General features: G+C 43.0%; 1 protein-coding gene and 1 pseudogene across 3 annotated transcripts in view; both read right to left on the bottom strand.

Annotated features, from left to right (window-relative positions):
* Positions 1–6064: 6064 nt before the first annotated feature.
* On the bottom strand, positions 6065–7324 carry LOC111531420 (annotated as a pseudogene). Its single transcript, XR_002728282.2, has one exon. The product of XR_002728282.2 is annotated as a heterogeneous nuclear ribonucleoprotein A1-like (transcript).
* A 10187-nt stretch (positions 7325–17511) lies between these two features.
* The window catches only part of CCNB3 (cyclin B3), an 84324-nt gene continuing 74468 nt past the window's right edge, over positions 17512–27367 (bottom strand). For both annotated transcript variants that reach the window (XM_026449789.1, XM_026449790.1), the window contains 4 exons: positions 22862–23017; positions 21894–22043; positions 18057–18187; positions 17512–17821 (listed from right to left, as the gene is read on the bottom strand). In XM_026449789.1, the coding sequence (XP_026305574.1) occupies positions 17752–17821; positions 18057–18187; positions 21894–22043; positions 22862–23017 (507 nt within the window). In that variant the 3' untranslated portion in view covers positions 17512–17751. The remainder of the gene's footprint in view (positions 17822–18056; positions 18188–21893; positions 22044–22861; positions 23018–27367) is intronic.

Below are 27367 nucleotides of genomic sequence, written 5' to 3' on the forward strand. Positions count from 1 at the left end.
GACAATTAAGTCACAGCCTAGGCCCTTCCCCACAAGCTCCATCTTGGCCTCATCTTCTGGACAGGCTGTTGGGTCAGTCCTCAAGTCACCTTCAAATCTCCCATCTTGCCCTTTCCCCTTGAGTACAGAGGGGCATTGAAGTGATCAGAAAAAACATGGGCCTGGAGAAATGAAGGCTAGAAGCCTCCGCTTTCCTGTGGTTCTTCTTGCAAATTTCTCATGAAAACAAACTATTCCTAAATCGCTCCAAATCCTAATTCACATTTTTCAAAAAGCCTTCTCCCAGTCAGGCAAATCTAATCAAACCCCAATGCCCAGAGAGGTTCTCTCTGGTCAGCCTTGCATCTTCACCCCACCCTTGACTCATACCTTTAGTTAAGTGTCCCTTCCCACTTATCAAGAGAAAACTGGCCTCTCCCTACTTCTCAAACTTAGTGTGCTCAATTACCTGATTCAGTCCAATGGCTGGTTCATTGAGGTGCACAATCCAGATTCCAAGCACTGGTTCTCAACTCTGGAACTCCACCAGCCTAACCCACTTAAACCAGCCACCTGTGCTCCACCTCCGCAGGGGTGAGTAGAAAAATATTAACAAGGGGATAGTCCCCAAATGTCTGATTGCTGTGTCAAACTAAGTCCTAGCTCTACAACTAGAGAAGAAAGTCAATGGAAAAAGATGACAGAAAACATTTAAAACTTATTTAAGCATCAGAATGTGTTAGCTTATTGTACATATTTGAGTAGTGAGTGTGCTGTTGCTGTGTCTTTGGCTTTCTCTGTTATTAGTCTTTCTTCCCAGGAGGAGGTATTAGATGAAATCAGCAAACTCACCATTGTAGCCCGACTTGGCTCCTCCATGGCTGCATGTATTAACACCTGCACACACACTCACAGAGTGGGAACCAAGTTGCATTTTCTTCAGAAGAGCTTTTGCCAAAGGGGAAAATTTCCAAATGAGCAAAATTTAGGACAAGAGAAGGAAGTCCTGGGAGAAGGTAGCTTTATCTTGGCAGTGACTAAGCAAGGCAGTGTCTTGTAATTATTTTTATCACTGATGATAGTAAACTGTAATAAGACTCCATCTCTTGTGCTTACTTTGCTGCAATAGTTAGGTCTTTGTGCACAGTGATGCTGCTGTTGCTCTGTTGTACCATGTGGATTCCCTTTCACCCACCCTGTCCTCCCACTCTGAGTCAGAATGATATTGAATGAAATGTATTTGGGGCTAGAGTCAGCTCGTGAAGCAGAGTTGATAGATGACAAGGCCCAGGAGCAGGTGTGGCTTGCTCAATCCCTCAGTTACCTCCTAAATTGCTAAGTTACCAGTAGTTTCCCAAAAAGGAAGATAGCTTGCCAAGCACCTGTTATTGCATATGCTCACTTGGAAACAAAGCAAGAAGTGATCCCTCTCTCAAGGGAGTTGTCTTAGCCCTGGGAGTGTGAGCTCCTTTAAGGACTTTGTTAACTGCTTGCAGTAATTAATACAATTGCTTGGGTGGTGGGACCAAACACTAAATATCCATCTCAATTATGTTAGACATCATTAAGACCCAAAGCTCTAGGGTTTGGTTGTATCTTTGGTAGCACTTTCTGATGAATTGATTGGGTAGGCAATTCCTGACCAGAAGGATAGTGGGGAAGTAAAGGCCAATATATTTGAACTGCCACTAACTGCTTCTGGTGTCATTACTATAGGAGGTAAACAGTTATAGGTCCCGTTCTCCAGAAAGGCCCTGTGCTGTGTCCATAAGGGCAGGGTAAGAATAAGAAAGAGAGTTTTTACCTTAATAAAACTGGGCCAGAAGAAACAGTCAGGGTCAACGTCATCTTCCCTCAGGACACAAATGGAAGAATTTTTGTTTCACAAGAGGTGGAAAATAATACCAAAGCAACCAAACCCATTAGCACCATTCCATCCTATATGAGACCTTGCTTGGGTATATAGTTTATGGAATTGCATTTGTCTATTTGTCAGCTAATCTGTAATCCATTGTTGTTTTCTGCTCTGTGCTTTTTATTTTCCTCAGAGGCCCCTGCAAATAAGCAGCAGGGCCAGGGGCTAGTTGGGGGAGGAAGCTGGGGTAGTTACAGGGTAACAGGAAAAAGCAGGAAAAAAAAAAAAAAAGGTCCATAAAGTGTGCCTATTCCTCTCCCCCCGCCAAATGGAACACCAGTCCTCAAAGTTAATAAAGTATTGCTTCTTGAAATATTTTAATAAATGGATAAACATAATCAGTGCCAGTGCCTCATCATTTACCTCAGCATAAGGGGAGTTGGATGGTGGTGGAAATAGGTGGCAGGTGGGCTTGGGTGGTCATCCAAGCTCTAAACAAGCCACATGTGGGTCATGATGGCAGGTGAGAGAGGACAGCAGCAGCGCAAACCAAGAATCTCCATCAGGGATGATCATGATACTAAAGGGGTTGCCAAGAAGAATTCTAAAACTTAGCTGCGACTCTGGATGATCCTGTGGGGAAATACATGCCACTGTAATTGTTCCAGGAGCTAATTCTCTGCAGGATACAAATCTCAGTGGAATGCATTAGTTACTGGGGAGGCAAAGTGGGATAGAGTGTAGCCCAGACTGTTAAAAAAAATGCATAAGGCACCTTGAAATCTGACAATACAATCTATTCCCCCCAATGCATACATCACATACTCCTCTCGTCTCCAGAGGGGTTTGAGGTGGGAAGGCATATTCTGTTCAAACGTAAAATCAGTTGGGCTTAGCATTAAATACAGTTTAATTTCTGTTACACTAATAGTGACCCCAGGGGAGCCAGTTCTTAGTCATGTTTAATAGGTAGGGAACTGAGGCTGTACTAGGCCAGGATTCCACAACATGCTACACTGGAGTGAGAACTTGAGTCTTCTAAATCCTTGATTTTCCAAACTGAAAAGTGTCTTACTTAGAGACAAAACATCTGTGACCTTCGGGACCACATTTCAGTCTACCCCCATAAAAACTACATTTTTAGGCTTTATGAGGGGAAACAGCTTTGTTGTTGAGGCGCTACCATCAGGGTGGGCCCTGTAAGCCACATTAAGAAGTCTGTACTGCACCCTGTAGGCTAGTGAAGCACCATCAGAATTAAATTTTAAGTCTATTTTTCAAATGATCATACAATTGCCCTTTTCTTTTGGTGTAGAGTTCCATGAATTTTAACACATGTAGACATTCATGTAACCACCACCACTATCAGGATACAGAACAGTTTCCACTGCCCCAGAAATCTCCTTTATATTATTTCTTTATAATCACACCTTAACCCTATTTCTAACCACTGATCAATTTTACATCACTATGGTTTTGGGCTTTCAAGAATGTCATAGAATATATAACCTTTTGAGACAGACTTCTTTAATTCAGCGAAATGCCTTTCATATTCTTTCAAGATGTCATGTGAATCAACAGTTTGTTCCTTTTAATTGCTGAATAGAATTCAATTACATGGATCCACCAGTTTATCCATTCATCCACTGGAGGTCCTTTGGGTGGTTTCGTTTCTTTGACCCATGGATTAAAGGTATGTTATTTCCAAGTGTTTGGAGATTTTACTATTATTCATCTGTTATTGATTTCTAATTTAATTCCATTGTGGCCAAAGAACATACTCTGTGTTTTCTATTGTTTTTAATTGGTTAAAACTTGTTTTATGACCTAGGATACGGTCTATCTTGGAGAATGTACCATGTGCACTTGAGAAGAATGTGTATTCTGCCATTTGTTTGGTGAAGTGTTCTATAAACATCAGTTGGATTCAGTTGTCTAATGGTGTTCATTTCTTCAATATCCTTTCTGATTTTCTGTCTGCTAGCTTCCATCAATTACTGAAACTATAATTATGGATTTGTTCATTTCTTGTTTCAATTCTATCAGTTTTTGCTTCTAGTATTTTGAAACTGTTATTACGACACATTTAGGATTGCCGCCTTCTTGGTGAATTGACACTATCAATATATAACATCATTCTTTATTCCTGACACTTTGCAGTGAAGTCAAGTTTGTCTGATGTTAATATAGACACTCCAGCCTTCTTTTGGTTTTCAAATGGCATTTGTTTTCAGCCTTTTACTTTTAACTTACCTATATCATCATATTTGACATGAGTTTTTGTAGGTAGCATGGGGTCATGCTTTTTTAATCCATCCTGACAATGCGTCTTTTCATTTGTATGTTTAGACCATTTAATGTAATTACTGATAAGACCGGATTGGGGTTTGCCATTTTAAAATTTTCTGTTTGGTATCTGGTTTTTTTCCTTCTCTGTTTCCCTTTTCCTGCTTTTTTTAGATTATTTGAACTTTTGGCATTCCATTTTAATTTATCTATTGTGGCTTTGACATCTCTCTGTATAATTTTTTTAGTAGTTGCTCCAGGGATAACAAAATATATACTTTTCACAGTCTACTTAAAATCAACATTTTACCACTTCAATTGCAATGTAAAAACCCTGCCAGCATATTGAGCCCTTTTTTCTCTCCACTTTATGCTATTACTGTCTTATATATTACATTTACATACATCAAAAATCCCATCAAAATGTAATTTTTGCTTTCAATCAACAAATATGTTTTACAAAACTTAAGAGAAGAGTAGTCTATTATATTTAGCCAGATATTTACCAGTTCTGTTGCTCTTCCCTCATTCTGGATGTTCCAATTTCCCTTCTGGTATTTCTTTTTTTAATTTGTATTAATTTATGGGGTGCAAGTGCAATTTTATTACAAGCATAGATAGTGCAGTGGTCAAGTTGGGGCTTTTAGTGTATCCATCGACCAAATAACGTACATTGTACCCAAGTATTTTTTCATCATCCCATCCTTCCGAGTCTCCACTATCTATCATTCCGCTTTCTATGTCCATTTCATTTCTATATGAATAAATTTCTTTAGCAATTATTTTACAGCAGATATGCTTGCTGTGAATTTTCTTAGTTTTCCTTCATCTGAAATTGTGTTTTAAGTTTTACCTTCATTCCTGAAAGTTATATTTTGCTAGATACTGAATTCTGGATTGATCATTCTTTCAACACTTAAAAAATTTTGTTTTTTCCTTCTGGTCTACAGAGTTTCTGATGATAAATCTATAGTCATTCAAATTGTTGTTCCCCTATGCAGTACATAATGCATCATTTCTCTGTTTTTCTTAGTCTTTTTCAGCAGTTTGACTATGATTTATCTATTTATCCTGCTTGAGGTTGACTTGTTTTCTTAAACCTACAGGTTGGTGTCTTTAACCAAACTTGAGAACTTTTCAGCCATTGTTTCTTCAAATATTTTTTCTGCACTGTTCTCTTTCTCCTCTCCTACTAGGGCTCTAATAGCATGACTGATAGACCTTTTGTTATTGTCCTATAAGTCCCTGAGGCACTGTTCATTTTTTTGCAATCTTTTTTCTGTCACATTGCATAATTTCTATTTATCTACCTTCAACTTTACTCTTTCCTTTGTCCCCTCTCTTCTGTTGAGTCCACCCAGTGAGTTCTTAAATTTCAGTTACTGTATTTTTCAATCCTAAAATGTCCATTTGGCTCTTCTAATTCCTATTTGATGAGACTCTATAGCTTAACATTTATATATATATATATATTTTTTTCAAGATAATTAAATTGTTTATTGATTACACATGATAATGGATGATACACAAGCTTCATTCCCATCTATAATTTTATCTGGTACCATTATTCAATTTAGATATATTGCATAGGATGTGCCAACAATCACTTTTATAACCAATAATTCCATGATTTTGCTTGGGTAATCCCTTTTAATGGTGAACTTCAGGTCACAACAGTAACTATCAGTTCAACTACACCACGGTTTCTGAAGACAATGGCTTCTCCACCCAAGCAGGTTGTATATAAATTCCAAATAGAACCTGGCATCACCCTGAAGGAATTCTAACTTCACACTGTCAGGGAAATTTACTAAGATGGCTTCAGAGTAGACTAACTTTACACAGCACATTAAAAAAAAAGACATTTATTCAGCGTCACGATCAGACTATTACATTTAGCAATCAACAGTATGGGTGCAAAAAAAAAAAAAAAAAAAAAAAAAAACACACACATTAAAACCCTTTGTTGGAATGCTTTACACTTTCCACAGAACAGAAACTAAAATAACCTGTTATACAATTAGTCACAAATACAGTCCTCGAGTTTTTTGCCCATACACATGAGTATTTGTCTAAAACATGTCTTCTTTGTAGCAGCTAGGCCCTGCCACCACTGGGCTTGGCTGAGTTCACAAATCTGTTGTAACCTGTAGCTTCCCTGTCACTTCTCTGGCTGTCCTCTCCTGCTAAGCTTTGTTTCCTAATTAAAATCTTCTGCCACTGCCATAGCTACTGCTGCTGCTGGAACCACCATAGCCACCTTGATTTCGTGGTTTTGCAAAGTATTGGCCTCCACCGCCATAGGGGCCAGAGCTTCTGCCTCCAAAATTTCCTCCCTTCATGGGTCCAAAATTTGAAGACTGATTGTTGTAATTGCCAAAATCATTGTAGCTTCCACCACCTCCAAAATTGCTTCCATCATTACCAAATCCATTATAGCCATCCCCACTGCCACTATATCCACCACCACCATGGCTGCCACCAAAGCCACCACGACCACTGAAGTTTCCTCCATGACCGAAGTTGTCATTCCCATTGAAACCACCTCCACGACCACCACCAACGTTTCCAGAACCACTTCGACCTCTTGAGCTGGATGAAGCACTAGCCATCTCTTGCTTTGACAGGGCTTTCCTAACTTCACAGTTGTGGCCATTCACAGTATGGTATTTCTGAATGACAATCTTATCCACGGAGTCATGGTCGTCAAAGGTTACAAAGGCAAAGCCCCTTTTCTTGCCACTGCCTCAGTCAGTCATGATTTCAATCACTTCAATTTTCCCATACTGTTCAAAATAATCTCTTAAGTGATGCTCTTCAGTGTCTTCTTTACTGCCACCAACAAATATCTTTTTCACAGTTAAGTGGGCACCTGGTCTTTGAGAATCTTGAGACAGTTCTCTTTGGTTCCACAACTCTTCCGTCCACCTTGTGTGGCCTTGCATTCATAGCTGCATCCACCTCCTCCACAGTGGCGTATGTGACAAACCCAAAGCCCCTGGAACGCTTGGTGTTTGGATCTCTCATTACCACACAGTCCATGAGCGTTCCCCATTGCTCAAAATGGCTCCTCAGGCTCTCATCGGTTGTTTCAAAGCTCAACCCTCCAATGAAGAGCTTCCTCAGCTGTTCCGGCTCTTTAGGAGACTCTGACTTAGACACGATGGCAGGGAGAAGAGAGACTTTAACGATGCTTCTTCGGCAGCGTCCACGGGCAGAAAGGGGTTAACATTTATATTTTAACATTTGTTCCAAAAGTGTTTGTAATTGTTCATTTGAGTTTTTATGGTAGCAGACTTAAAGGCTTTGTTGGATAATTCCAACACCTATATCTTTTTGTCCTTGGCTGTTGTCTTTTGCCATGCAAGTTGAGATGTCAGTGGTTCTTCGTATGCCTAGTAATTCTGGAGTATATCCTGGATGGACATTATAAAATTGTAGATCTGGTTTAAATTTTATGGAAAATGTATGTTTGCTTTTGCAATCAATTTGATTAGGTTCAGGACACAGGTTTCCATCTGCCTTCCGTGGGCTGAGGGTTCAACCTCAGTTTTCTAAGCCTTTGCAGTGCTATCTGGATCTGTCTGCTGTGTATGTCATGAAATGGTCAGTCTAGAACCCAGATGGGTGTCTATCAGCTCAGTTCTCAAATTCTTTAGTATGCTAATTAGGATCTAGATCAACACACGTACAGGTTGAGGATACACACCAAAGAGCACATTAAAAAAACTTTATGGGGTTACTTTCCCAAGCTCCTGCTTCTCCACATTCTCCCCAGTACTCCCCAGTTCCTAGTACTTCCATTTCAGCCCACTAGTCAGAAACTGTTCATGTCTGCAATTGTGCCACGTCTGGAGATAATCATTGGGAGAACAGAAAGAGAAAAAAATCAACAGAATGTGTTTTGCTCTCTTGGGGCCCATCTCTACCTCAAATAAAGATCATGGGTCCATTCCCTGAGAGTATTGGTTTTCGAAGGCTCCCATTGCTATCATTGTTGCTGATGCTGTATGATTGCCTGACGGTTGGGATGTGAAGGAAGAGAGAAATAAAAAGATGGGGATTTCTACCTCCCCAACCTCAAGCTTTAGGAATTCCTTCTCTCACTTCTCAAGCCAGAACTAGAAAGCTTCTTCTGGAGCTTTCTGTCTGTACCATAGTGCTCCCTTCAACGTTTCTGACTGGATTAAGTTGCCAGAGAAAAAAATGTGGGAAACTCGCCATGAGTTTGTTGCTTCTTCACATTCTGGTGTTCTCCAGTCTGCTTGCTGCTATTTACTTTTCAGAATTCTCAAATAGCTGTGCCATGCATTCTTTCTGGATTTTATGATAGTGTTCAGTGGGAAACAAAGGGTAACAGATGCTTAAATATCTTACCCAGAACTGTAATCCTAAAATTGAATTTTAAATAAATCTTTCTGGTGCTTGTATGGAAGGTGAATTTGAAAGGAACAAGATTGAAGATAGGGAGATCACGTAGAAAACTACCACAGTAATCCAGGCAGTAGAATGAGATCTCAAACCTGGGTTGCAGTAGGAGAGATTCTCTATGATGAGAATGCCAATCCAAGAAATATTTGGGAGGTAAAATCAGCAAGACTTAATGATGGCACCCTCTTATAAGGCCATAATTGAAACATGGAAGTCTACGACATGAGTGGTCAGCCTTTAAGTTAGGAATTGAAGGTAAAAAATCAGTATGATTGAATAAGAGATTATTAGGGAGGGAAAAGAGAGCCCAGATGAACTCCTGAGTGTCTGGTTTGGGTGACTAAGTGGATGGTGATCGAGATACAGAATATAAAAGATAGAACCATGTTAGCAGAAAGAAAAAATTCACTTTTGGACATGTTCAGTTTGAGGCAACTGTGTGACGTTCCGGTAGACATGGCCAACAGAAGACAAATATAAGCCTGAACCTAGGACCACAGGTTTGAGCTGAAGACCAAGCCTCAAAAGTTAATGGCTTGGTGGTACTTGAAACTATGGGAGTAGCTGAGATCACTCAAGGAGATAAATCAGAGAGCCAAAGCTGGAAACCAACAGAACACCAAATTTTGAGGGCAGATGGTACAAAAACAGTCTACAGAGAAGATAGAAAAGGTCAGAAAGATGAGAGAACTAGAAAAACCTTATGGCCCAGAAACCAAGAGGCTAGAGAGTGCCAAAAGGAATGAAAAGACACCAGTGTCAAAGGTAGCAAAAGGGTTCCAGTAAGATAAAGCTCAAAACTGTCGACTAGATTTGCAAACCAGAAAAGGGCCATCAATGAAGTGCTAGGGGACAAAAGCTACATTACAATGGGTTAAAGGACTGAATGGAACATGAGTTAAGTAGAAACAGTGAGTCAGTGTACTTAAAAAGAAGTTTAGTACAAAAAAGAGATGAACTGGACAGCAGGTGGGAGGTGGATGCAGATAAAGAGTTTTATTTTGGCCGGGCACAATGGCTCACGCCTGTAATCCCAGCACTTTGGGAGCCTGAGGTGGGTGGATCACCTGAGGTCAGGAGTTTGAGACCAGCCTGGCCAACATGGGGAAACCCCGTCTCTACTAAAAATACGAAAAAAAAAAAAAAAAAAAAAAAAACATTAGCTGGGTGTGGTGGCATGCGCCTGTAATCCCAGCTACTCGGGAAGTTGAGGCAAGAGAATCGCTTGAACCCAGGAGGTGGAGGTTGCAGTGAGCTGAGATTGTGCCACCACACTCCAGCCTGGGTGACAGAGTAGGACTTCACCTTGAAAAAAATAAAAGGTTTTATTTTGTTTTGCTTTTCATTTTGTATGCATGTGGCAAGAGTGTCTTGAGCATGTTTTTAAGCTAGAAACGGAGATTACAAAAGAGGAAGAGGATGAAAGTACAGGAAATGGTGGCAGGGAAAAGCAAAGGAAGGGCTAAGACGAGGGAGAAAAATTGATGGAGAGAAGTCCCAAGGTAGTTGAGTTGCTTTGAACAACAGGTGGGTCAGTCCAACCTTTAAAACAGAAAATAAAGATACTTGAGATAGGTGAAGAGGGAAATATGTCTGTGGGGAATGAAGTAGGAAACTGAAATTGATTCAAGACTGATGGCTCAATCAAAAAATACTTAGGATATACTTAGGAAAAGAAGTACAAAACTTATATACTGAAAACTACAAAAAACTGTTGAAACGAACTAAACATGACCCAAATAAAAGGAAAGATATCCATGTTCGTAGACAGGAAGATTTAAGATGGTTAAGATGAAAATACTCCCCAAATTTACCTATGAGTTAAATGTAAGCCCTATCACAATCCCAGTGGACTTCTTTTCAGAAACTGACATGTTGATGCTAAAATTCATATGGAAATGCAAGGGACCCAGAATAGCCAAAATAAACTTGAAAAGGATCAAAAAATTGGAGGACTAATATCTTTTTTTAATTTTAAAACTTACTACAAAGCTACAGCAATATAATTTTTATTTGTCATTGTTTTTAATCTTTGAAAAATTACAGTACTAGCATAAGGCTAGATATCACATAAGTAAATGGAATAAAACTGAGAATCCAGAAATAAGCTCTCATATTTAATTTTCAACAAGGGTATCAAAACAATTATGTGGGGAAAACATAGTTTTTTTCAACAAATAGTGCTGAAGCAACCAAATATCCATATGCAAAAGAATGAAGTTGGAATCCTACATACCATATACAAAAATTAACTTAAAATGAATTTAAAACCTAAACGTAAGAGCTAAACCTATACAATTCTTAGAATAAAACAGGGATAAATCTTCAAGACCTTGGATCAGGTGATGGTTTCTTAGCTATGACACCAAAAGTAAAAACATTTAAAAATGGATAAATTGAACTTCATCAAAATTTGAAACTTATATGCTTTAAATAACACTATGAAGAAGGTAAAATTTTCAAGACAATTGGTATAATCAAATATTGCCAAATCATATATATGACCCAGAATATATATTAAAAAACTCTTACCACTCAATAATGAAGAGACAAATAACCCAATTAAAAATGTGCAAACAGGAACTTGAGACCAGCCTGGGCAACACAGCAAGACCTCATCTCTACTACAAATAAAAATTAAAAAATTTAGTTGGGTGTGGTCGCAAGTGACTATAGTCCCAGCTACTCAGGAGAATGAGGTAAGAAAATTCCTTGAGCCAAGGAGATTGAGGCTGCAGTGAGTCATGTTTGTGCCATTGCACTCCAGCCTGGGCAACAGAGCAAGACTGTTTCAAAAAATATATATATGGGCAAAGGATTTGAATAGATATTTCTCTAAAAAGGATACACAAATGGCCAATATGCACATTAGAATACGCTCAACATAATTAGCCATCAGGGAAATGTAAATCAAAATCACAAGATATCACTTTACACCCACTAGGAGGGCTATAGTAAAAATATAATAACAAGTGTCAGAGAGGGTGTGGAGAAACTGGAATCCTCACATACTGTTTATGGGAATGTAAAATGGTGCAGCCACTTTGGAAAAGTATGGAGGTTTCTCAAGTTAAACATAGAGTTATCACATGATCCAGCAATTCTACTCCCAAGTATATACCTGAGAGAAATGGAAACTGAGGCCCACACACTTATACATGAATGTTCATAGCAGAATTATTCCCAATAGCCGCCAAATTTCTACCAACTGATGACTGGGTAAACACAATGTGTATATATAGCCATACAATGGTATATTACTCAGCAATAAAAGGAAATACTGATACATGCTACGACATGCATGAACCTTGAAAACATTGCTATGTGAAAGAAGCCAGACACAAAGGCTACATATTGTATGATTCAATTTATATGAAATGTCCAGAATAGGCAAACTGATAGAGACAGAAAGTAAATTTGTGGTTGCCTAGGGCTCATGGGGTGTGGGGAAAGGAGATTGATTGCTAATAGGTTGGAGGTTTAATTTGAGGGGTGATGAAAATGTTCTAAAATTAGATTGTGGTGATGATTACAAAACAGTTACGTTTTTTGTTTTTTTGAGACAGAATCTGGCTCTGTCACCCAGGCTGGAGTGCAGTGGCACAATCTCAGCTCACTGCAGCCTCCGCCTCCTGGGTTCAAGCGGCCTCCACCTCCTGGGTTCAAGTGATTCTCCTGCCTCAGCCTCCTGAGTAGCTGGGATTACAGGCATGCACCACCATACCTGGCTAATTTTTGTATTTTTAGTAAAGACGAGGTTTCACCATGTTGGCCAGGCTGGTCTCAAACTCCTGACCTCAAGTGATCTGCCCCCCTCAGCCTCCCAACATGCTGGGATTACAGGCATGAGCCACCATACCCAACCATAAAACTGAATATACCGAAAACTTGAATTACACACTTTTTAATTTTTTAAAATATTTTTACATTTTTTGTAGAAACAGGGTCTTACTATGTCGCCCAGGCTGATCTTGAACTCCTGGGTCCAAGCAATCCTCCTACCTCAGTCTCCCAAAGTGTTGGGATTACCTGAATTATACACTTTAAGTGGGTGAATCATATGGTATGTGTAAACCCTGAAGACTCGTCCAAAAAGCTCCTAGATCTGATAAATGAATTCAGTAAAGTTTCAGTATACAAAATCAATGTACACAAATCAACAGCACTGCTGTACACCAACAACGACCACGCTGAGAATCAAATCAAGAACTCAATCCCTTTTACAACAGCTGCAAAAAATAAAAATAAAATACTTAGGAATATACTTAACAACCATACTGCCAAAAGCAACCTACAGATTCAATGCAATTCCCATCAGAATACCACCATCACTCTTCACAGGACTAGAAAATACAATCCTAAAATTCATATAGAACCAAAAAAGAGCCCACAGAGCCAAAGCAAGATGTTCAAAAAGAACAAATCTGAAGCATCGTATTACTCGACTTCAAACCATACCATAAGGGTATAGTTACCAAAACAGGATACTACTGGTATAAAAATAGGCACATAGACCAATGGAACAGAATAGAGAACCCAGAAATAAAGCCAAATATGTACAGCCAACTGATCTTCAACAAAGCAAACAAAAACAAAGTGAGGAAAGGACGCCCTATTCAACAAATGGTGTTGGGATAATTGGCAAGCCACATGTAGAAGAATAAAACTAGATCCTCATATCTCACCTTATACAAAAATCATCTCACGATGAATCAGAGACTTACATCTAAGACCTGAAACCATAAAAATTCTAGAAGTTAACATCAGGAAAAACTCTTCTAGACGTTGCTTAGGCAAATAATTCATGACCAAGAACCAAAAAGCAAATGCAACAAAAACAAAAATAAATAAATGGGACCTAATTAAACTAAAAAGCTACTGCACAGCAAAAGAAATAATCAGCAGAGTAAACAGACAACCCATAGAGTGGGAAAAAATATTCACAAACTACGCATCTGACAAAGGACTAATATCCAGAATCTACAAGGAACTCAAATCAGCAAGAAAAAAACAACCCCATCAAAAAGCAGGCAAAGGACATGAATAGACAATTCTCAAAAGAAGATATACAAATGGCTAACAAACATATGGAAAAATGTTCAGCATTGCTAATTATCAGGGAAATACAAATTAAAATCACAATGAGATGCCACCTTACTCCAAAAAAGTCAAAAAATAATAGATGCTGGTGTGGATGTGATGAAAAGGAACACCCTTACACTGCTGGTGGGAATGTAAACTAGAACAACCACTATGGAAAACAGTATGGAGATTTCTTTTTTTTTTTTTTTTTTTTTTTGAGGCAGAGTCTTGTCGCCCGGGCTGGAGTGCGGTGGCCTGATCTCAGCTCACTGCAAGCTCCGCCTCCCGGATTTTTACGCCATTCTCCTAGCGCCTGTAGTCCCAGCTACTCGGGAGGCTGAGGCAGGAGATTTCTTAAAGAACTAAAAGTAGAACTAACATTTAATTTAGTGATCTCACTACTGGGTATGCACACAAAGGAAAGTAAGTCATTATATGAAAAAGACACTTGCACACACATGTTTATAGCAGCATAATTCACAATTGCAAAAATATGGAACCAACCTAAATGCCCATCAACCAATGAGTAGACAGGGAAAATGTGGTATACATACGCCATGGAATACTACTCAGCCATAAAAGGGAACAAAATAATGGCATTTACAGCAACTTGGATGGAGGTGGAGAAAAATGGAGACCATTTTTCTAAGTGAAGTAGCTCAGCAATGAAAAACAAAATAGCATATGTTCTCACAAGTGGGAGCTAAGCTATTAGGATGCAAAGGCATAAAAACGAGATAATGGACTTTGGGGAGTTGTGGGGAAGAGTGGGAGTGGGTGAGGGATAAAAGACTACCCACATAGGGTACAGTGTATACTGCTTGGGTAACAGGTGCACCAAAATCTCAGGAATCACCACTAAATAACTTATCCACGTAACAAAAAAACACCTATTCCCCCAAAACTATTGAAATATAAAGAAGTCAGGCTATTTCCTTTCTCACTCTGCCTCCAGCAATAGGTCTGTTTCCTTCCTGGCTCCAGCCTTCTTTCATCAGTCTTACCCTCATTGGTCCCAACTGATCACCGATTCCAAATTCAGCTTATATCCCTGGCATCTGGGGCTCTGGTGACACCACCTCTTGGCTACTGTCCCTCCAGCCCTAAGTATAACAGAAGCTTCACGCTGTGTGTGACTTCTTAGCTCTTTTGTCCTTGAGTAACCAATTCCCTGTATTAAATTTCCTCTGTTTGAAATAACTGGAGTGGTTTCTGTTTTCTGACTGAACTTTGATTGATTATGTCTCCCAAATCAAAACTCTTAGTATAAAAACCTTCAACATACCAATTAAGCCTTTTTTTTTTCTTTTTTGAGAAGGCTGTCACCCAGGCTGGAGTGAGTGGCATGATCTCAGCTCACTGCAACCCCCGTCTCCCGGGTTTGAGCGATTCTCCTGCCTCAGCCTCCCAAGTAGCTGGGACTACAGGTGCCTGCCACCACACCTGGCTAACTTTTTGTATTTCTAGTAGAGATGGGGTTTCACCATATTGGCCAGGCTGCTCTTGAACTCCTGACCTTGTGATCCACCCGTTTCAGCCTCCCAAAAGTGCTGGGATTACAGGAGTGAGCCACCGTGCCCAGCCAGACCTTTTTTTTTTCTTAATAGTCTCACCCCTCCTTACCACTGTAGCCACTCTGTGCCCCTTCTGCTACCAGAGAGTATCACCACCATTTATTAGATATTTATGCTATGTGTCAGGCATTTTTCTAAGCATGTCACATTATTTCACATTATTTCACAGGCTATGTTTGTTTTATTTATGAATTACTGGGCACATTTCTCTACCAGTGTTTTTATGACCTATATAGATGATTTTGTAGTTTATTTAAACTTTTAGCATTTTTTAGTTTTGTTTTTTAAACTGTTATGATCTTAAAGATACAGGCAGATATAAAGTTATATATACATATAGAAATAAAATAATTTGCATCCAGTTAAGAAAATAAAACTGTTAAAAATACATAAGGTTACAAAGAAAGCTAGTTTTATTTATATATAGAGAGAGAGTCATCAAAATATAAAAGCAATTTTTTTTTTTTGAAGCAAGATCTTGCTCTATTGCCCAGGCTGGAGTACAGTGGCATGATCATGGCTTACTGCAACATCTGCCTTCTGGGCTCAAGTGATCCTCCTGCCTCAGCCTCCTGAGTAGCTGGGACCACAGGCATGAGCCACTATGCCTGGCTAACTTTTTAACTTTTTGTAGAGACAGGGTCTCACTGTATTGCCCAGGTGGGTCTCGATCTCCTGGGCTGAAGTGATCTTCCCTCCTTGGTCTCCCTAAGTTTTGGGATGACAGGTGTGAGCCACCTCACTGGGCCAGCAAATTCCTGATAAAGAAATAGATATGCTTATTTAATAAGGCACTAAATATTAGGTTGGTGCAAAAGTTATCCTGGTTTTTGCCATTCCTTTTAATGGCAAAAACCAGGATAACTTTTGCACCCACTTTTAACAAGATCCAGTTCTAACAGCTACCTTAATTTTGAAATAGTGATGAGTGTGTGCAAAATAAATGTTGACGCATTGCAAAAACAACAAAAAATGACTGATGGTTTCATTAGCACCTTTAAAGAACAGGGTTGGTAAAAAGGGGGAAATAATTCAACTGGTTAATTTTTTTTCCCTTGACGTAAAGCTCCAGAATTCAAAAGCAGGTACATGACACATCCTTCTAGTAAGGCTGGAGACTTGCAAGATGGCTTCCAGCCTAATGCTTTTAGCATGTTCATGCAAAGTTGGCTGTGCCAGCAGAATCACTGCTGAGCAGCTTGGACCTCCCTGGCTGTACCTTTAGTCATCTTGCAACACAGTGGAATGGGGCAGGAGGAAACCTAGTGATGTCTGGTCTCCAAGGCAAAGCAAGTCAGGAGGAAATATGGGAAACTGATTCAAAGGGAAGGAAAGCGCTGAGACACCTAAGGGCTTGGCATGCTCATCCATCTGTCTCTAACCCATCAGAAAAGGTGATGTAATTACAATAGCATGGAGAGTCTTGGGACAGAATTGAAGTGGCATTTTCCCCGTAACTGCTTCCTTGATTGTCCTCTCCACCAAATGTCCACCCTCCAGGACTGATATTCAAAATATTTGACAAGTGGTAACAAATGGTCACAGACCAATCAGCATAATTGCCAGCTACAATACTAGAATAGAGTACTAGAGGTCTCCTGCTGTGGTAGACTTTACTTGCTGGATTGTGGGGAGGTCCTGGGGTGAGACTGAGGAGTGGCTCTCGAACAACTGGCATACTGGATGTTCCACTCCTCCATTAACAACTTAAGTAATTGTCCCAGTACACAGTACCCCAAAGGTAGGGCACAGTGAAAAAGAAAGCAGAACATCTTAATGCTATATGAGTTAAAGATTGGGCAAGTCGTTGATGCTTGGGACACCTTGCCAATTTCACAGGTAGGAATTTCTTCTCTTGGCAGAAGACAAGGGCCAAAAATGATTTCAGCACATACCACTCCAAGAGTATTTTCAAATTTGGACTCTAAAAAGCTGCCAAACTGAAAGCAAGGCTACATTTGGATTAAAATCCTGATCCCCAACTTTTCATCATCTAGGAAGAAGCAAAGAAAGCAAAATACCTGAGATTGAAACCAAAGGGTATTAGCCTACACTGCCAGCTGCCCAGCTCTGAACAGAGAGGCCTGCCTGTCAGGTAAGGAGCTTTCTCCTTGGACTGGGCACCTCCTTCTGTAGCCCCATCCATCAGTTGACAGCTCAATTCCTCTTCCCATGAGGAGAAGGCTTCTAAACAGAGGAGGGAATTGGGTAACCTAGGCCCTGGGGCCCAGCCTTGACTAGGAAGAAAAAAAAATTATTCAGCTGTGCATGGGATTCCTGAACAATAAGAGGGGAGATGAGCCATTTTAACATTAACCATTAATTTTTTATTAAATTTGTAGTCAAATATGACAATATTTTTTTCTTTCATAAAAACAAACAACATAAATATTTATAACATTATCAGTTTGGGAAAAGACAAAGAGAGGAAAAATGAATAAAAGCAATCAAAAGACAAATTCAAACACAGAATAAATATACCCTATGAACATGCATGCCTAGTCCTGTGGCTGCTGCTAGAGTACCAGGCCCTTGGCTTCACAATCAGTAGTTCAAAATCTCCTCCAGCTTCAACACATCCAAGGTGGGGATTTTGGTGACTTCAAAGAAGACCCTGCAAAAGGAAGAGGGGTCTCCTCAGTATAGAATAGGGCAAATACAATCAGGCTCCATGGAACAAGTGGGACATACGGCCCTTAGTTCCCTATCTTGCTTTAACCCTAGAGTAGAAAGGAAGGTGAAAAGTGCCTGAATCTTTTTCTCTTAAGTGAGGCTAGTCTGGGTCTAGTATTTTAAAGCTTCCCCATAAATGAACACAAACCCAACCTCATCCGGGGCTTGGTACTTACGGGTGAGAATACTTGTAATACACAGTCTTGAGACTATCGTAAGAACTGAAAGTCAGCAGTTTGTTCAGCTGTCTGACCAAGGGGTGAAGCTCAGAGACACTGTAGCCACTGTAATACTCCAGGAAGGGAACCTGGAAGAAGCAGCATGAATAGTGATTTCTACTATAGGAAGCACAATCCTCCCTCCATCTCTGCTATCCCAAGTCTAAGCTTCCCACACATGGTTTAAACAGAGATGACATTCAAATCATTTCAAAGACTCACATAGTATGGATGCTGATCAATAATTATACTATGCTATACAGAAGAATAGGTTCCAGCCACAAACTACTGGGATGGCTATATCCATACGTACCAGTTAGATATTAGCTCTTGGTCAGGGGTGGTAGGGATCATGCCTGTAACCTCAGCACATCAGGAGCCCAAGGCAGGAGGACTGCTTGAGCCCAGGAATTCAAGACCAGCCTGGGCAACACAGCAAGACCCTAGCTCTAGAAAAAAATTAAAAAATTATCTGGGCATGGTGGTGTGGACCTGTAGTCCCAGCTACTTGGGAGGCTGAGGCAGGAGGATCGCTAGAGCCCAGGAGTTCGAGGCTGCAGTGAGCTATGATCGCACCACTGCACTCCAGCCTTGGTAACAGAGCAGGACCCTATCTCTTAACAACAACAACAAAAAAGATATTAGCCCTGGTCAGGGATGTTCATGTAAGCAGAAATCCACCAGTCCTAAGGAACAGGACTGATTTTGTAATTTACTCACTCTCAGGTCCAGAGCTAATGGCCAGGTAAACCCTAGAACAAAGTTTAGGTGCCAACTCAACTGCCAACGTGAACTTAAGGCTGATCCTCCTCTCCGACTGTAACAGCTATCATGGCACAGGTTCATTTTCTCATTCAGCTAAGAATGCCTATTATGTGACAGAAGCGGTATAGCAGTGTTTAAGAGCAGAGATCCGGCCGGGCGCGGTGGCTCAAGCCTGTAATCCCAGCACTTTGGGAGGCCGAGACGGGCGGATCACGAGGTCAGGAGATCGAGACCATCCTGGCTAACACGCTGAAACCCCGTCTCTACTAAAAATACAAAAAACTAGCCGGGCGTGGTGGCGGGCGCCTGTGGTCCCAGCTACTCTGGAGGCTGAGGCAGGAGAATGGCTTAAACCCGGGAGGCGGAGCTTGCAGTGAGCTGAGATCAGGCCACTGCACTCCAGCACGGGCGACAGAGCAAGACTCCGTCTCAACAAAAAAAAAAAAAAAAAAAAAGAGCAGAGATCCTGGAGGCAAAATGCTTCAGGTCAAATTTCAGTTCCCCTAACAGCTTGGCCTGGAGCCAGTTAATTAACCTCTTGGGGCCTCAGTTTCCCAATCTGCCAAATGGGGATTATTACAGTAATTCCATCATAGGGTTAAATGTGTGTGTGTGTGTATCATACATAGAACAGAGTCTGGCATATAGTAAGTGCCCAAACAATGCTAACTAGGATTACCAAGCCCTATACGTAGGATCCTGGGAACACAAAAATGAACGAGGGACCTGCCCTTGATGAGTTTGTAGTCTAGTAGAGGAGACAGATGTGCAAACAGAGAGTTAAAAATGTGGTAAGTGCTAGAATGGAAGTGAGCATGGGACACTGGAGGAACACAGCAGCAGGACCCACAAACTCTGTGGGGAGAGTCACAGAAAGCTTCACAGAGGAGAGCATGTTCACAATGGTTGGTGAAGTGGGGAGCTCAACAGACAGAGAAAGGAAGAGGATTTGGTGGTTTTCTCAAAATGTCTTATTTTCCTTGAACTCCTCTTTTTCAAGTATCTTACCTGGACGCCCAAATAGCTTACCTGGAAGTGAGGGTGGGAGCTAAGAAGCCCACGAATTTGGATCCCTTTATCTTTCACATGGTACCCGAGACACTTCTGCAGGAAACCCAGGACTCCCCCAAATACTGTTTGGAAATTACCACCACCACAGGCAAAGGGCGGTCATTGGCGTGCTGAGTAGGGGAGTAACACAAGGGGGTAATGGAGTAGACTGGATGTGTTAAATAAGATTAAAATGTCCCAGTGCCACTGTGTCAGTTCAGACTCTCAAATGCCTCACCTTGACTATGCTGTAATAGCCTGCTCACTGGTGTTCTCTCTCATCTACTCTACCTTCTATTTTGCTACACCACTACTGTTTCTAAAACACACAAACAGGAGCAGGTCACCTCCCTGCCTAAAAAACCTTCAATGCCTTAGTGTAGCCTTCAAGGCCTTTCTTTCACAATCTGACCATGATCTACCATTCTGGTCTCATCTGTCACTATTAACATCATTAGCACCTCTCCTTTTACAACACTCTCTGCTGTATCCACAGGGGATGTCTTATTTTGCCCTAAACACAACATACTTCCTCCTTAATGCCTTCGTGTCTTTTTAATTATTACTCCCTCTACCCAGAATGTCTCCTCTCACAAGTTCCTACACACCTTTCAAGACCCAGCTCAAAAGTCACCTCTTCTGTGAAGCCTTCCTTATCTATAGGAGAGGCAGTATACTAACATAAGAGGATTGTGGAGTCAGACTACCCGAGTTCAGATTCGGGATGACATTTAGCTGATAAGCTCTGGTTTAGTCACCAAGTGTGAAAACACTGAAATATTTCTATCTTAGTTGGCACACAGTTTGCTGCCCTGGACCCATCAGCTGTCCCCTTCTTGGCCCACTGGATTTCCATGGGATCCAAAGGTCAAAGCCTGGTTCAGCATGGGGCCTCCAGGCCCTTAGCTCCAGAGCTGTGGCCATGCCCATTCTGATTACACAGTTGGTTTAGATTGTGAACACCACTCCTAGTTTCCAAAGCCTAGCTCCATCTCTCATCAGCTGTGTAAATATAGGAGTTATTTCTTATCTGCAAAACAGGGATAACGGTACTACCGTGTGGGGTTGTTGTGGAGATTAAATGAGTTAATATGCAAAGTGCTTAGATCACTGTCTAAGCACTCAATAAATGCCAGTCATGATTATTATTTATTCTTTTTCATCATCACTATCATCTATTGAATGCTTTCTCTGTTTCAAGAAATTCTAATATGGCTTGTCCAAGTTCACATAAGTACTTTATGTGGTTCTTTCTCAGCACACAGAGGTTCTTCCCTCAGTGGCTCCAGGATCTTTAGGTAGGAGGAGCTCAGAAGTGGTTGAGCAGAGGGGCTGCATTTGTGAGCATACTCCTGCTACTTGGATTACATATTATACATATCATCAGTAAGAATGCAAAATTCACTAAAGTTGATTTTACCCCCAACTTTTCATATAATTGAGAAAGCATCAAATATGAGTTTTATTTGTACTGGAGCAGGAGGCTTTGTGAGCCTTCTTCAGAGAAGAACACTATAGTCATGCCCGAGTGCCACTTTTATAGACACAGACGGTTGCTTTCACTACTCTTCTCTGGCTCAGTGGTTTTCAAACCCTGTTCCAACAAGCTCCCTCAGGGGCCAGCCTTGCTGAGGGGATTGCAAGAGACAAGAGGGGAACAGGGCTGGGGATAAGAAGTAGGGTCACACTACTCCCCATGACAACCAGAATACCTTCACAGTAATCTGGTATGTAATATTTGGCTTTCAGGTGAGCTTTCTTTGGAACAAAGGGTACTTTGATTATGAAAAACGACATAATTCAAAACTATTGCTATAGAAGCCCTTGTCCCGTTGTCCAGGTGTTAGAGTTCATAATTGTGAGTATGTGTCAGTTTTGTCCCCAAGAGTTTCCCATGGCCCTAATTTACATCTTCCCCCGAGCTGACCTTGTGCTTTTTTTAAATCTCTGCCTCCACACCCCTATCTCGCAAGTGTTTACCCAGTATTTGAGCTTCTTCATGTAGAGGGCCAGTAGTAAGGAGGCAGCAGCTAGCTTGGAAGCCTTCTCCTGGACATAGTTGTATTCCTGCAGGGTCATCTCACAGATGTAGCGGGACAAGGTCAATGTCTTCATGCTGGTGTGGATACACTAAAGGCAATGAGAAGACTGGCTCAGAAATCAATTTAGAAAGCCAGCACTAAGCAGAGGACTCCCTCTCCAGTTACATCATCCCGAGCCTCAGTGGCCCTCTGTTTGAGTAATGTGCCTTTCTCCTGCAACCATAATTCACCTCATCTTCCCTACCCACAAAAACAGACTCTTTAGGGGGGATTCTGAAACAGTTAGTGGGATTTGCCACCTTTAGGATTTTAATCAAATTATCAACTGTATGTATGGTACTGGCCCACATCCCCCCTTGCTATATGGGTCATGCTTTAAAGAGCCAAAGTTCCTCCCACCGTGACTCTGCTCCTGGTCCTCCCTAGAAGGTGTTCCATACTTCAAAACAACCTTTTCCCTTTTCTTGTTTAAACTTATTTTTTAAAAATTACAACCTATCACACACACAAAAAGAAAAGTACATCGCACACATTTGCACAATACAATGAAGTATAAAGTGACCTCCCTTGTAACCAATACTCAGGCAAAGAATGAGAATATTGCCAGCATCCCCCCACAAAGCTTTCCACGTGTCCCTCCCTGATCAAAGAAACGTTTCCCCTCCCCAACTCTGGCCTCACCTCAAAACCTTATAGACACACTGTGGAAGTCTGCAACTCACCCCCACCCACCTCCCATTGTTTCACAAAGATTGCCAAGCTTTAACCTAGGAGGTTGGATGGAAGGAGAATGCTCCCTGCTGCCTGTTGTCCCTTTTCCCTTTCCTACCACTCAGGCAGCTACTCTGGGTGTAAAGGAGACTAACTCAGCAGTGGGAGAATGAAGATGTGTCTCTTCTCTCTTACCTTAGCATATCTGCGCAGAAAATGATAGGCGACTGGAATGTTAATGTCAAATTTGACGACGTTCAGGATGTCGACTTCCATGTTGAGCATCTCATATCGCTGATAATTATCATCACAGATGTACACAAAGTCATCCACACGAGGTGGGTTGTGCTCCTATGGGTGGAGAGGAGAGGAGGTGACAACCAGGCAGACAGCCCCATCCTTTCTGCTTAGAGGTAAAAGCCAGCGGGAAGAAGGGTGAAGGATTTCCTGGCATAAATCTTCAGGGTAGCTCTGAGACTCAGCTTCTGGTTGATGTGAGTGGCTCATCAGAAAAAGTAAACCAAAGAAAGGACAGAAGAGGCCTGCCCCAAAACTGTACCACCACCATCAGGTAGAGGATAGGACCTCCTGGGGGTGAATTCTTACAGTGCCAGAAGCAACATAATGGGGCACAGGATTTAGGAGTAGCAATCTGCCCTCTGAGAACCACGAATGGGAAATCTAAGGCCTGCTCTGGAGGGAGGGACAGAAGGAAGCCACAGAAAGGGGAGCTAGAGATAGAAAATACGTCTGTGTTTTGTGTCCTAGTGTAAGGAATGAGTAAGGATGCTTGAAGAGGGCAATACAGGGTATCTGGCAGTGAGAGAGGGGGAGAGGCAGACAGGCACAGAGGAAACATAAACAGAGACAAAGGTCTGCGGTGGGCAGAGTGTGCGGAGGCACCCAGAGGTCAGACAAGGGAGGGCCAGGCCAGGCTGAGGGTGAGAAGAACCTCTGTCCCGGGAGCACCTTCCAGTGCTCTGCCCTCTGGAGGTCAAACATCGGTTTGGAGAAACAATGACACAGGAAGGCCCCTAATTCTTCTCCCTACCTGCAGCTTACTGCCCACCACAGCCTTCTTCCCCTACCTTTTCCCTATTTTTGGATCACAGACAGGACCGACCCTTTGGTTTGGCAGACAAGGAAACCTAGGCTCAGAGAAAAGTGACGTGCTCAGGTTCACACAGCAAGCTAGTGGCAACACCAGGGCAAGAACCTCTCTCTTCCACTGCTGTGTGCAACGGCTACTGTCTCCTTTCTCTCCTCATGCCATCTCCACACCTCCCCTAAACAAAAGGCTTTCTGTACTTCTTAATCCTGCGAGAGGAAGACACCCCTCCTCCATAGGACTTGGTAGGTGCCTCTGTCCTGGCCAACAGAGGAGGGGTGCTCCAACTCCCAGGATTTGCTGAGAAGTGCCCACCACTCCCTGCCTCCCTCCCTCTCTTTCACTTCCACCCTCCCTCCCCCTTTCTGTCAGCCAGGGACCACCCGCAGTGTTCTGAACACCACTGAAGCTAAGGCACAGCACAGCTCTCCAAGACACAGAGAGAGCCAGCCAGGGAGAGAGCAGGAAACAAAGGGAGGGAACAAGAGAGGTAAGGAAAGAGGAGGGGAGGTGGGCACAGGGTGGGGAGGGAGGGGCAAGAACTGAGTGAGAAAAGCCACTGAGAAAGAGAAAAAGAAAAAGAAAAAGATTGAGTCACAGAGGAAAGAAAAGATCAATTGAGGAAAGAAGGAAGAAAGGAGGAAGGAAAGAGGGAAGGTAGGAAAGAGGGAGGGAAGAAGGAAGTAGAGAGGGAGAACAAAGGGAAAATGGAGTAAGGGAAGGAGAAAAAAGAAGGGAGGGAAAAAAGGAGGGAAGAAGGGAGGGAAGAAGGAAAAGAAAGGAAGGGAGGGACTGAGGAACAAGGGAGGAGGGGAAGGAGGGAGGGAGAGAAGGAGAGAGCAGGGAGAGAATAAAGGAGGGAGAAAGAGAGGGCAGGAGGAAGGAGAAAGGAAGGGAAGCAAGAAGAAAGCAGGGAGGGAGGGAGGGAGGAAGGGCAGAAGGAAAACGAGAGGGAGGGAGGGAAGGAGAAAGGAGGGAGGGTAGGAGGAAAAGGGGAAGGAAGAAGGAAAGGAGGCAGGAGGAAAGGAGGAAGGAGGGAGAGAGGGAGGGTAGAAGGAAGGAGAAACAGAGGGAGGGAAGTGGAAAATAGGGAGGAAGGGAGGGGAGGAGGAGGGAGTGAGAAGAGGAGGAGGAGGAAGGAGGGAGGGGAGGAGGAGGAAGAAGGGAGGAAGAAGGGAGGGAGAAGGGGAGGAGGAGGGAAAAGAGGAGGAGGGAGGAGGAAGGAGGGAGGAAAGGAGGAGGAAAGAGGGAAGAAGGGAGGAAAGGAGGGAGAGAGGGAAGGAGAAAAGAGGGAAGGAGGGAGGGTAAGAGGAAGGAGGGTAAGAGGAAGGAGGAATGGAGGTTGGGAAGAAGAAAAGAGGAACAGAAGGAAGGAGGGTATAAGGAAAGAGGGTGGAAGAAAGGAGGGAGGGAGAGGAGGAGGAAGGAGGGAAGAAGGGAGGAGGGACTGAGGGAGGGTAGGAGGAAGAAGGGACAGAGGGAGACAAAGAGAACGGAGGGAGAGAAGGAAGGAAATAGGGTGGGAGGGAGGGTAGGAGGAATGAGGGAGAAAGAAAGGGAAGGAGAAAGAAGGGAGGGGGAGAGGGTAGGAGGAAGGATGGAGGGAGGGAGGGATAGAGAAAGGAAGAGAAGGAAGAAGAAAGGAGGGAGGACAGGAAGGAGGAAGGGAGAAAAACAGAAAGAAGGGAGGAAGGGAGGGAGGCAGGGAGGGAGGGAAAGGGGAGTGCAGAAGCAAAGAGGGTAGGAGGAAGGAAGGAGGATAGGATGAAGAAGGAGAATGGGAGGAAAAGAGGAGGGAGGGAAAAGGAGAGAGGAAGAGCGGGTAGGAGGAATGAGGGAGTAAAGGAGTGCAGGAGGAAGGAGGGGAGGCAGGGAGGGAGGAGGAAGGAGGGAGGGCGGAAGGAAGGGTAGACAGGAGGAGGGTAGGAGAGAGGGGAGGAGGAAGGCAGGAGAAAAAGGGTAGGAGGAAGGAGAAAAAGAGGGAGCAAAGGAAGGAGAAAAGGAGGGGAGGAAGGAAGGAGGAAGGGAAGGAAGGAGGAAAAAAGGAGGGAGGAAAGGAGGGTATGAGGAAGGAGAGTAGAAGAAAGTAGGAGGAAGGTGGGAGGGAGGAAGTGTGGGAGGAAAAAGGGAGGGAGAAAGGGAAGGGAAAAAAAGGGAGGGAGGGAAGGAGGAAACGGAGAAAGGAAGAAGGGAGAGAAGGAAGGTAGAAAAAGGGAGGGGGAAGGAGGAAGGAGGGTGCAGAGGGAGGGTAGGAGGAAGGAGGGAGATAAGCAAGGAGGGAGGGAGGGAAGGAGAAAGGGAAGGAAGGATGGAGGAAGAAGGGAGAAAAAAAGAAGGAAGGGAAGGAAGTAGAAATGAGGGAAGACGGGTAGGAGGAATGAGGGACAGAGAGAGAAAGAGGAAGGAGAGAAGGAAGGAGGCAAGGAGGGAGGGAAGAAGGAAGGAGGGAGGGAGGGAAGCAAAAAGGAAGATGAAAGGGAGAATAGGAGAACGGAGGGTGAAAGGGAGGATACAAGGAAGAAGATGGGGAGGGAGGGTGAGAGAAAGAAGGGAGGGAGAGGAAGGAAGGAGGGAGAAAGGGAAAGAGGGAAGGAGGAGGGAGGGAGGGAGAGGTCCTGTGGGAGAGGGAGGAAGAGATGGAGCTAGCAAGAGGGAAAGGGAGTGTGCTAGGGAGAAAGCAAGCCAGGGAAAGGAAAAGAGAGGGAAAGAAGCAGAGAGTGAGCAAGCCACATAGGGAAAGAGGGAGAGAGCAAAGGAGGGAGGGAAGGAGGAAGGGGGAAAGGAAGAGAAGGGGAGGAGAAGACGGGTCCTGTGAAATTCGGAGGAAGGGAGGGAAGAGAGGGAGCAAGGGAGGGAGGGAAAGCAAGCGAGGGAAGGAGAGAGGGAGGGAAGAAATGGGTAAGAGAAGGAGGGAGGGAAAAAAACAGGACAGGGAGTAAAAGAGGAAGGGAGAGAGTGGGCAAGGAAGAAAAAGAGGGAGCCTGGGACGGAAGAAAGCAGGTGAGGAAGGGAGAGAGCAGGTGAGGGAGCAAGGGGAAGAGAGGAAAGGAGAGAGCAAGCCACGGAGGGAGGGAGGGAGGGTGTAGACTAGCCAGGGAGAAAGGAATCTATCCATCAAGTGAGAGAGGGAGCCTGGAAAGGAAGCAAGAGGGAAAGAAAGAGGGAGTCAGCAGGTAAGTGAGGGAGGGAGGAAACAAGGGAAGGAGTGAGCAAGGGAGGAAAAGCAGGAGGAAGGGAGGAGGGAGCAAGCAAGCTGGCATAGGAGGAAGGGATAGAGTGAGGGAGGGAGGGCTCAAGTGAGCAGGTGAGTAAGGGGCAACGAAGGAGGGTGGGGTGGTGAGTGAAGGAAAACAATCACTGCAGGGCAGGTGACAGGGAAAGAAGGAAGGGAGGAAGGGAGCAAGTTAAGGAGGGGGAGAATGAGGCAGGGAGGGAGGGAGGGGGTAAGAGCCAGTATGTGCCTGGGGAGGAGAGGGAGGCAGGAGCTGGGGAGTGAACCAACACAGAAACAAGCCCACAGTTCTACAGTTCTTTGAAAATGTGGCACATATACACCATGGAATACTATGCAGCCATAAAAAAGGATGAGTTTG

Source organism: Piliocolobus tephrosceles, chromosome 12 (assembly GCF_002776525.5).
Source record: "Piliocolobus tephrosceles isolate RC106 chromosome 12, ASM277652v3, whole genome shotgun sequence".
In the NCBI taxonomy this organism is placed as follows: domain Eukaryota; kingdom Metazoa; phylum Chordata; class Mammalia; order Primates; family Cercopithecidae; genus Piliocolobus; species Piliocolobus tephrosceles.